This window comes from Peromyscus leucopus, chromosome 16_21, assembly GCF_004664715.2.
Source record: "Peromyscus leucopus breed LL Stock chromosome 16_21, UCI_PerLeu_2.1, whole genome shotgun sequence".
NCBI lineage: Eukaryota > Metazoa > Chordata > Mammalia > Rodentia > Cricetidae > Peromyscus > Peromyscus leucopus.
Genome location: NC_051084.1, coordinates 52,271,481 through 52,283,841, shown reverse-complemented (window position 1 = coordinate 52,283,841; position 12,361 = coordinate 52,271,481). Strand labels below are relative to the sequence as shown.

Genomic DNA, 12,361 nt, shown 5'->3' with positions numbered 1-12,361 from the left:
ACAAAGCACCGAGGAATTACTCTATCAAATACCCTCAGGATTCTAGGAAGTTTTTTAAAGGAGCCTATAATGCAGACAATTTTCTGCACACTAAGAAAAATAAGCCCATAACAATCAATTCAGTATAAAACAGGCTACTTTAAAATACACGATTTAAAAATAATGTTTTGCTTTAAAAACATGACGAACGCTTTTCTCCATCTTCATGTTCTAAGCTGCAAAACAGGACACATCTGTTCTTCACCTGTATTTCCATGGCCGCTTCCTGTTCTTTCATTGGGGCGTCACTCTCAATTTCTATTTCACCTTTGTGAGTTATTTTTGTGATTGGTCGTCTTTCCACTTCTCTTTGCTCTTTCTCAATCATCTCTATGGTCTAATAGAAAATATTTGAAGAAAATATTTAAAATATGTGCTTTAACTAATGAGGACTTACCTAATAAATTATTATACATAAGTAATTTATAGCTTGTCTGTCATATAAAATACAAATAAACTCTATTAAATGTTGACAAGTCTTAAGAATTCAACTCTATGCCTCAGCCAGGAGAGGCTCACATTAACATTCTGCAAGGAGGCAACTGAAAGGCAATGTTCCGAGTAGGGAAACACAGTATTTATACTTGAAATCTGCTTGCAAACCTGTAAGTACAAAAGGAAGCAAGAACTAACTTAACTCATCTTCCTCATTTGATGTTCTAGTATATCCCTCTAATACCAGCTTATTCAATAATAAAAACAAAAAAACTGGTAGCCCCCTAGTACTGTCTCCTGGCCTGCTTAGTAACACTGGTAATTAACAGCTATCATAAAGAAACTCAGCAACAACATATGAAAGTTAGCAAGTATGACAGGAATACAAGATAGTGTGTGTGTGGGTGGGGTGGGGTGGGGGGGTTCCAAACAGAGCAAGGAGGAGTAAGGACCATAAAGTGCTGGGGATGCTGTGAATGTGTTGCTCTGATTGATAAATAAAATGCTGACTGGCCAGTAGCCAGGCAGAAAGTATAGGCAGGACAAGCAGAGAAGAGAATTCTGGGAACAGGAAGACTGTGTAAGGAGATGCTGCCAGCCGCTGCAATGAGTACCAACATGTAAGACACCGGTAAGCCACGAGCCACATGGCAAGGTATAGATTTATAGAAATGGGTTAATTTAAGATATAAGAACTAGATAGCAAGAAGCCTAAGCCATTAGGCCAAACACTTTAAATAATATAAGTGTGTGTTTATTTGAGTCTGAGTGGCTGCCGGCCCAGGCGGGACTGGAGATAGCTACAGCTATAGTAAAGGTCTGTCCATTCATCCCTTATTTGTTAGTTGTAAAATATACACTAAAAAAGTCACATAGGACCAGTGAGATTGCTCAACAGGTAAAGGCTCTTACCACATAAACCTGCAAACCTGACTTTGATCCCTAGAATCCATGGAAAGGCAGGTGGAGTGATCTGCTCACAAACTTGTCTTCTGACATTCACAAATAAATGTGCCATGGAATACCACCACTCCCCACTATCACAGCACAATAGCAAATAAAATAACTTTTTAAAAAAATCAAGGAGGGCCGGGTGGTGGTTGAGCACATCTTTAATCCCAGCTCTTGGGAGGCAGAGACAGGCAGAACTCTGTGACTTTGAGGCCAGCCTGGGCTACAGACCGAGTTCCAGGACAGGCTCCAAAGCTACACAGAGAAACCCTGTCTCAAAAAACCAGGAAAAAAAATCAAGGAGAATGTCCAAGAAAAGAAAAACATGGGCTCCAATGCAAAATGACACCGGTAGACAATTTTTAAACTTCAGTGTATATTTGGAATGTGCAGAGAAAGATAATGTTAAGATTTTTTTCAAAATAAAAAGGAGGCAAGATTATGTAAGATCAAAGGGGAAAAAAAAAAAAGATGTACATTACATGAAGGCCTCTTGACCTTGAGACCACCTCTGACACAGATCGAGGAGGGTTAATGCCTATGATGGAAGCAAGCATCATTGGCAAAAAAAATCAGGTAAATGAGGCAGGACAACACAAACCACATATAATCATTATTTCTTAAAGCAGGCAGCTAATATTGGGCACTGTGGCTAAGTCACATATTCCCTCAATCTTGCTAGGCATGGTGGTGCAGGGTGGCCATGCCTAGCACTCAGGGAGTACTGGGGGAAGGGAGAACAGGTTCAAGGCCAGTCTGGGCTATACAGTGAGATCCTTCCTCAAAAAGTACAGAACTTTTTAGTTAATCTTTGAAGATTGACTTTAAAGACACTGCAAGTTTAAATTGCAATTGAAAATTCTTGGCACCTGTGACTTTTGAGAAATTTTTAATTTCAAAATGAGGTAAACGGTACTCATATTACAACACTCCAGTTCAGTCTGCAACAGTAACACATAAACATAACAACATCTCTATGTATATTTACACATGGTTATTCAATTTATATCTTCTCAATAATAAATTGGTTCTAAAAATTCTTGACTTTCTTCAGAAATTTTGCCCATGAAATTTAATAGTAAAAAACTTTAAACTTGTACCAAGTTTTAGAATTAAACCTTCTGATTCTTTAAATTTTTAATGTTCATAATACATTTGAACTGGTTACAGAGAGTACAGATTGGTTAACACTTATTTTCCAACTGTTCTAATCTGCAAGTAATAAAACAAAGTAGTTCTATAACCTGGTGACCAGCAAAAATGAAAAAAAAAAAAAAAAACAAAAAAACCCTGCAGAGAGATGAAGAGAAACAACAGAGATGTAAGAATTTAAGAAACAGGCTGGAGAGGCTCAGTGGTTAAGGACACTTGCTCTTGCAGAAGACCTGCATTCAGTTCCCAGAACCTACATGGAGGCTCACAACTGTTTGTCTCTAGTTTCCGGGACCCAAAGCGGTGCTGGCTAGTTTTATGTCAACCTAACACAAGCTACAGTCAACTGAGAGAAGGGAACTCCAACTAAGAAAATGCTTCCACAAGATCAGGCTATAAGCAGACAAGTCTGAAGGGCATTTTTTTCATTAGTGATCAATGGGAGAGGACCCATCGCATTGTAGGGACACAATGTGGGGACACCCCTGGCCTGACAGTCCTGGGTTCTAGAAGAAAGTAGGCTGAGCAAGCCAAAAGGAACAAGGCAGTAAGTGGCACCTCTCCATGGCCTCTGTATCAGCTCCTGCCTAGGCTTCTCTCGGTGGACTCTGACTCAGATACGTAAGCCAGACAAACCTTTTCCTCCCCAAGCGCTTTGGTTCTAGTGTTTCATCACTGCAAGAGAAACCCTAAGACAGACGCCCTCTTCAGAAACTGCATGAATGTGAAACACTTACATACAGGCAAAACATGCATACATAAAATAAAAATAACTGAATCTTAAAACAAAGACTTTGATAGCCAAGCCAAACACAGAGTTGTGGATGTCCTTACGTGTCTGTTTTCCCTTCGTCTCCATGCAGCTAACTCTTTAGAGGCTAGTTCTTCAGGACTCATTCTTATAAGATGATCAGGGGTTACTTCTCCTTTTAGGACTTTTTTAAATAATATCTATAGGATTTTAAAATGAAAAGAAAAAGAGACACAAACATTTAGAAACAAAAGAGAGTGGTCATATGTGAACTTCTAATAAACAAACTTTGAAGCATCTTTTAAACCTGAATTATAAATACTCATAATTTATATATAACTTAGCACATGCAGTATAACAGTTTTGTGTTCTGGAAGAGTAAAACACTTCCTATATAAAATTCAACTTGATGCCAATATGGCGGCCACACCTGCAATCCCAGCAATCCAGCGCTCAGGAGAGTGAAGCAGTAGGGTGGAATGTTCAAGGACAGCCTCAGCTACAGAATGCAGTACATTCTGTTAGGCTTCTGCTCCACACCACACCACCCCACCACCAAAAAAAAAAAAAAAAAAAAATCCACATAAAAATCAACATGAAAAAGCAAGTGCAATGAAACCATCATATACCTGTCCAAAAATGATATTAAGTCTATACCAGGACAAATTAAAATAACCACTCCACTATATAGTAAGGCACTGAATAAAACAGCTTTTATCAATGTAATAACTTCTCTGTTTTTAAGATTTCTACATTTGAATCCTGGCAGGCTTGAGTGGAAACCATAGCAAAGAACTAATTGTAAAGAAAAATAATCTTTATTTGATTATTGAGAAAGTTTCTAGATTATATATTTCAAAAAGTTCTTGGTCCATGATGGACTGTACAATGCAAACTTTTCTTCAATAGGTTTTAATATCTTGAAAGTACTTCAACGAAATACAGTTTGTCCACAGGCATTAGGAAGATTGGTCCCAGGAACTCACCCAAATACCAAATCCTCAGATGTTTAAACTGCCAATAAGAATGATGTACTATTTGCATATAACCTACATACATGAATCCATACATAGCTCTGTGTGACATAACAATTCATTCTACAATAGCCTAACCAAACAATGATATACAGTTAAGATTTTATTGCTTAGTGACAGAGAAGATGGCTTGGCTGCCTTAGTCTATGTACATACATTTTGATGTGTACACAATGGCAAAATCACCTAATGATTACTTTTTTTATACTGTATCAGCATTGTTAAGTGTCACACGACCACAGTGATACTATCTCTATATTTACTTATAATATATAGTACAATGTAAAGAGGTGTGCACACAGTTGCTACATATACTACATAGGAAATGACAACAAGAAAAATAAGCCTGTACATGTTCAGTACACATGTAATTTTTTCCCAGTAGTTTTGATCTGCTGTTGGTGGAAAAACAAATGCAGAAATGCATGAGTACTGAGGGATGACTATGTTGCAGCAAATATTACCATGTGAACTTATATCACCAACGTGAAAGCTTTTATATAAAAAGATTTAATTTAATCTATAAGCTAGAATCATCTTTAGTCAAAATTTTTCAATGAACCTAAGTAAATTTAACACACAAAAATAATCAATCTTATTTACATTTGGAACTTTGAAAGTGTTCACTACCTGACTTATGCTTAGTGTGCACAGCATAGAACTTTCTGTGTATAAACACACACAAACACATAAATACACTTACATGCATTCATACAAAACAAACACACACACACAGCTTTAAGATTTTTGTTAAGTCTCAAACAAATCACAGATAATTAAGAGGTCAATAATGTTTACTCCACATTTAAAACATACTCTAAAATAAAGTTCTATTTAATTTCTTGGAGAAAGGGCAAAGTCTCACTATGCTCAAGCTCTCCGGGAACTCACCACCTAAGTGAACTTTTTCTGCCTCAGATTCCCTAGGTAGCTGTGATGTCAAGCATATGCCACCATGCATGGACTTTTGTTTTAGTTTAGAACTAAATGTGACTTAGGTTTTTAGTAAGTTCTACTTACAGATTTAGCTTAAAATGCTTAGGCTTAATAGATTTTGAAGAATACTGAAGAATGAATTTTTTTCAACCGGGTTATACAAGAGAGTAAAGGAAAGAAATGCACATAAATCTAGACATGTAGTTCAACAGACTCAAAATACTACTCACTAATGCATAGGATTCATAAAGTAGCAAAGGACCTTACTAAAATGCTATGTGCTGGGGCTGCATACACAGCTCATACACACCATGAGTACAGCTCTGGGTCTGAGCCCCACAAACATGTGAAGGTGAGCAATGTGGCTCAAGCCTATGACCCTAGCACTCAAGAGATGGAAACAGAAGGAACAGAAGTTTAAAGTCATCCTCAGCTACATCTAAGTTCAAGATCCTCTTCCCCTTCTCTGACAGTGAAAACTGACATGCTCTTAGTGAGTGTGGCAGTTTTGATCAAAAATGTGGGATTCTCAGCTCCTTCTCTAGCACCATTTCTGCCTGCACGCTACCATGTCCCTCTCCCTGATGATAATGGACTGAACCTCTAAACTATAAGCAGCCCAATTAAATGTTTCTTTTCTAAGAGCTGCCGTGATCATGGTGTCACTAAGACAGTGAGGGAAGGAGGTCAGTTATAGAGAACACACTTCATGACATGGGGTCAAATTCAATCCCTAGCACAACAAGCAAATAGACCAAACAACAAAGAATACTGTATGAGCTGCCCAGGGGTGCTCAACGTTTTCACAATGTGACTCGATGTCATCTACAAGTGTGTTGGATCACACCAACAGCTATTTGGGGATGCACTCAGGCTATGGACCTCTTGCAGGACGTACTTGAGATAGTCTTACTTCATAGTAAATTGAAGAACTATTTGATTACAATCTTGGATTCCTATTCAGGAAAGTGGCAAGCATAAACATTTATAAGACTGGTAAGATTGTTCGGTGGGTGAAGGTGCTCACTACCAAGCTTGATGACCTAAGTTCAATTCTCTGACTCACACTGTAGAGAGAACTGACTCCTGAAAGTTGTCCTTTGACAAAAGAGCCAAAGTATACACGTGCCCACCGACACACATGCACACACTTACAAAATTAAATAAAATTTAAGAAAATTCAGAGACAAAACAAGTTACTTACATTGTTTTTAGGATCTTTTAGATTGAACATCAAGCTTCTATATTTATTCTTATACTTGGAATCCGTGTCTCGAAAAAAAGAGAAAAGCTCTTTTTCAATTTTTGTGGCAACCTTTGCTGCCTTTTCCTCTGGAACCTTCAAATTTGAGTCTATAAGTCTTAAAATTAAAACAACTCAATTATTTTCAAATACATGGAATAAATGCCATTCAACCTTTTGTGATAACAATATGTTACCTTCTCATAAGAATGTCTTTAAGGGAATGCCGGACGCTCTGTCTGATTTGATCTGCAGAAGGTTTGGAAGCAGCAGCAGGGGGGTGCACATGAGGTCCTCCTTTTTCAACTTTCTTCTTTTTCATCTCTTGCTTCTCATGAGTACCTAATTTTAAAAAGTATCTAAACTCATTAAACTGTTTTAAAGAGACACTTTCTTTTATAATACATGATTTAAGTTTAAATCAAGGCAGACTAAGTCACTACTTAGAAATAACATCAGAGCCCAGTCCATTATTCCAGTGTCCTGATACGAAAATACTAAAAGTGCAGCCATCAAGAGCAGTCCTAAAGCCATAAATTGTACGTACTTGCACTCTTTACCCATTTCAATAAGGGTTTCAGAGACAGTTATTCTTCATATACTATTGTACTTTGTTTGTTTTTGGTTTTTTCGAGACAGGGTTTCTCTGTGTAGTTTTGATGCCTGTCCTGGAACTCACTCTGTAGACCAGCTGGCTTCGAACTCAGAGATTCGCCTGGCTCTGCCTCCCGAGTGCTGGGATTAAAGGTGTGCACCACCACCACTACCACCACTACCCAACTATACTTTTAAGAAGCTACTTAGGAAATCTGACACAAATTTACAAGGTAAACAAATAATGTGATGACCTTATTTAATGAGTAACAGAATCGACTGAGCTTTTTGCCTTGTGTTTGACATTAGCTAAATACTAATGCACTCCACTGGTTTTTCTTTCTTCCATTACTAATTACCATACATTTTCAAAATCTCAATGTCAAACAATCTACGACTTTGACAACAGCTCATTTATTCTAGAATCTTCTTAGATCAATAATTCTTTTCATTTCTGTTTGTCGGCATTCAAAAAAGTATTCCAGGCAGATTGAAAGATGACTCTTCTAGGAACATAGTCCAGTTCCCAGCACCCATGCCAGGCTACTCACAATTCCCTCTAACTCTGGCCTCCAGAGGCACCTGCACTTACATGTACATACATACCCATACACTGACATGTGCACATACACATCATTAGAAATAATAAAAGTAAATCTTTAAGAATGAATTTGACAGGGTTAGAGGGATGGGAACATGAGGTTGGGAGTGGGATAGAAAGGGAGAGTAAGGAAAGAGATATTTTGATGAGGGGGGAGCAATTCGGGGTTAAGGGGAAGCCTGGTGCCAGGGAATTTCCTAGGAATCCACAAGGATGACCCCCAGGCAAAGACTCCTAGGAATAGGAGGGGGTGCCTGAACTGTCCATCTCCTGAAATCACATTGGTAACTATCCTAATTGTCATCAGAGAACCTTCATCTAGTAACTGATTGAAACAGATGCAGACATCCAGAGCCAAGAAGCCCTGGGCTGAGCTCCAGGAGTCCCGCTGAAGAGGGAGGAGGGATTATACAAACCAGGGAGTCAAGGTCATGACACAGGAAATTACAGAGATAGCTGTCTTGAGCTGGGCAGAGTTCATGGACTCTGGACCAACGGCTAGGGAGCCTGCATGAGACCAATCTATGGGGGTTGTGTAGCTTGGTCTGTTTGTGGGGCTCCTAGCAATAGGATTAGGACCTGTCCCTGACACTTGAGCTGACTTTTGGGAACCTATTCCCCATGCTGGGTTCCCTTGCCCAGTCTTGATGCAGGGCAGGAGCTTGGTCCTGCCTCAACTTATGTGCCATGCTTTGTTGACCCCCATGGGAGGCCCTCCCCTTTGTGAATGGAGATGGAAGAGGAATAGATGGGAGGGAATGTAGGGGTGTAGAGAAGAGGTGGGGGGAGGGAACGGGAGGGAAAACGGCGATCAGGATGTAAAATAAATGAAAATATTTAATTATTTAAAAAAGAGTGAATTTGATATATTAAAAACTGTACTCACTAATGGAGTATATTGTTATGATACAGATAAACACCATGCAATGCATAAATCACCTTAAATTTATCTCATCATTTATCACTTCTATAAATGGTGAAGACAATTAAACTCCTAAATTTTTGAAGCATACATTATTACTATCTATAACCACCTTGCTATGTAATAATATACCAGACTCTCTTGCTTCTAACTTAGCCCATTTTATAAAATTTCCCTATCCAACTCTCTCTAACCTCTGGTAGCCACCAGCTGATATAACTGCACATCTATTTTCAGCTTCTAGGAAATCAGCATTTCAGACTTCACATATAATAAATAGAGTAGACTCGCCACATGCCTTTAATCCCAGCACTTGGGAGGCAGGTGGATCTCTGTGAGTTCCAGGACTGCCAACGCTATACAGAAAAAGAAGAAAAAAAAAAAAAGAGTAGACTCTATGTGTATACTATGCACTAGTTGGCAGACACTTTGGTAGTATCATTTATCTTCTGTCCTTCCCATAGTAGTCATGCCTAAAAAGATAAACTGATATCCCACTGTGGTTTGATTTGGACTTCCTAGATGACTAATGATATTTTTCACATATCCACTATTCTAAAACTCTTTAACTCTATCATTTTTACCATCTTCATAACCACATTTCCAATAAAAACCGAATGAGACAGTACACCACTGTTGCTCATAGTCTACTTAGCACCTACTCTGTTAGACAACGCCCTCATCTACTAATTCTGCCTTCCCAGGAACTCTGATATTCCCTCGGAGACATCTCACACTTTCCCTTCTCTTAGCAAAACACTCCCTTATCTTCCAGTTTGACTTATTTCACATTTTACCGAGAAAACAGAATCTCAGCTAATACCTTTTTCTATAACAAAGTCACCCCTACTTAGTCTTTTTTCTGTTACTGCACCCAACATTCTCTACTACTGATTGAACATCCCTAATCAGTTTTTTTTTAAAACACGATACTCAAAAAAAAAAAAAAGCTTCAAATAAGAGACATTTAAACAGAAAAGGGGGAGCTCAAATTATCTCTCTTGCAGGAGATACGATGTCATATATACGAAAAGAAATATTCCATAAAATAACACAAACAACAAAAACCCAACCCTCTTAGGAGTGATCAAATTCAGCAAAACTGCAGAATATAAAACCAATATGCTAAACTCAGTAATTTTTAAAATATATATCAATAATGGAATTCCTGAGAAACCAGGAAATTAGCTTCACTGCTAATAGCCACAACAAAATAAAATATTTAGGAATACATTTATCTAAGTGCAAATTTTAAAACCATGATAAAAGAAATTAAAATACAGAGAAAGTTATCCCTTGTTACAAACTAAAAAAATACCATTAAAATGTTCATTCTATTTAAAGCAATCTATGGCCAATATAATTCCTATCAAAATATCACCACAAAAATAGGAAAGAAATTTGTAGTGAACGACCAAAGATCTTACACAGGCACAGCAATGCTGAGCTAAAAAGCTAAAATCATTACAATATTGACTAGCTAAGCAGCATGCTACTGGCATTTAAAAAGAAAATGCAAAGCAATAGAAAAAAACAGAATACATAATAGATCAACAATTTACAAACAACTGTTTTTCAACAAGGCATCAAGAACTTACATCAGGGAACAAAAACACGCCATATCTCAAGTAAAATTCCTTAACCCTACCACCACCCCTACCTACTACTACATTCCTGCTCTCTTGATCAGCAGATGCCCTACAAGAGTTACCTGCACAAGAGTTACCTGCAATGAATCCTTCCAGTTCCTCCATCATATTCTGCCATAAGCTACAATTGTTTCTACCTGACTGTTCTCTGAAAGTATTCTTGTCAAGGTCATCAGTGACCTACTTTGCTAAGTTTGCTAAGAGGTTTAATACCCAGGTGGCACCTGACAGTTTATCACTTCCCTTCAAGCACCACAGCACCATAGTACACTTCTCCCCATCTCACAGGCCTCCACCTCTCAAGTTACCTTCGCTGGACCCTTTCCTATTCCCAGGCTGTTAAAAAAACAAAAACAAACAAACAAAAAAACTGGTATTTTAAGGACTCTGCTTCTGCCTTGCTGTGGAATATTCCTTTACACTGTGTGAATATATGTCACTATGATTGGTTTGATAAGCAAACTGACTAACCATCAGGTGAACAGAAGGAAATTGGGCAGAAGAGTCAGACTAGGAGAATGCTTAGAGGAAGAAGGGCAGAGTCTAGAGTCGCCAGGCAGAGGCAGAGAGAGCAGGAGATGAATGTGCCATGTTAATAGTTACTGCCATGTGTCAGAGCATAAATAAGGAATATGGGTTAACTTAAAAAGAGCTAGTTAGCAATAGGCGTGAGCTATTGATTAAGCATTTATAATTAATATAAGCCTCTGTTTGAGAGAGGCTACAGGACAGGAAAACTCTGCCTACAAATGGCACCCAAACATTCAGTGAGAATTTCCATATAAAACCTGAGAAAGTTTAAAAAAGGTTCTAAATTGCACAGAAACAAATGCAGCTTCTTAGTCTCAGTCTTATGCCAGCTGCAGTGCAGAGATGTCTCCCCGGTGAGATGCAACCAGCAGCTGGCAGCCAACCGTCAATAAAGGTTCCTACAGTCTCTCACACAGATGGCGGTACGAAGAGCTTAAGCTACCAGCACAAGCTCATGCAGACAGAAAAGGATTACAGATACACAGTAAAGACAGATTCAGACAGAAAAAACCTCTAAATGGGTTACAGTGTGTTTAAAGGAGTACAAAGGCTTGGGAGAGAGAAGAGAAAGAATATATACAATCTTAGACTTAAAAAAACAGCTTTAAAATAATACAGTTTTTAAAAGGGGATATATATATATATATATATAAAAGCCACATAAAAATGGAAAATACAGCTGGGAGGTAGTGGCGCACGCCTTTAATTCCAGCACTAAGGAGGCAGAGGCGGGCAGATTTCTGTGAATTCAAGGCCAGCCTGGTCTACAGAGCGAGAGAAACCCTGTCTCGGGGCAGAGGGGGTAATGGAAAATACACAGAGAGTCTGGATATTATATGTTATTGTGTTGTCTTTGAATTTTTTGACTGCTGGGGAAGGACAATGGCTGCTAAGAGACATGGATTAAAATGCTAGATTAAACCAACCTATATATTTTTAAAATATCTTAACTTCACCGGGCGGTGGTGGCGCACGCCTTTAGTCCCAGCACTCGGGAGGCAGAGCCAGGTGGATCTCTGTGAGTTCAAGGCCAGCCTGGGCTACAAAGCGAGTCCCAGGAAAGGTGCAAAGCTACACAGAGAAACCCTGTCTCAAAAAACCAAAAAAAAAAATCTTAACTTCAAAATTTAAGTCAAAAAGTATATTGCTTTGGGGGAGAGGTTATGCTTTTATTTCCACAGGAAATGGGAAGCTGTGAATTCATTCCAGATTAAAGAAAATATGGTTTGATGGAGAAGACCCCCCCTGAAAATTGTGAATACAAACACAAAGAAATAAATCTAAAAGAACTACATGACACATGTACATTTTATCTGCTCAAAACATAACAAAAATCATCTTTGGCTGACTTATGTACAATGCATAGTCTATACTTGTATTAATGCAGATATGTATGTAATAAGCCTAAGCTATTGGCCGAACATTTATAATTAATATAAGCTTCAGTATTTATCTGAGAGCAGCTACAGGACAGGAAAACTCCACTTACACTGCCTGTCCACTGTGGAATTCTCAATAGCTGT

The 12,361-nt window shown here is 38.4% G+C and overlaps 1 protein-coding gene across 8 annotated transcripts in view; it reads right to left on the bottom strand.

Moving 5' to 3' along the window:
* Positions 1-12,361, bottom strand: part of Phf3 (PHD finger protein 3) — a 77,673-nt gene that overhangs the window by 14,757 nt on the left and 50,555 nt on the right. For all 8 annotated transcript variants that reach the window (XM_028865395.2, XM_037199706.1, XM_028865400.2 and 5 more), the window contains 4 exons: positions 6,739-6,883; positions 6,503-6,659; positions 3,412-3,528; positions 245-376 (listed from right to left, as the gene is read on the bottom strand). In XM_028865395.2, coding sequence (XP_028721228.1) covers positions 245-376; positions 3,412-3,528; positions 6,503-6,659; positions 6,739-6,883 — 551 coding nt within the window. The remainder of the gene's footprint in view (positions 1-244; positions 377-3,411; positions 3,529-6,502; positions 6,660-6,738; positions 6,884-12,361) is intronic.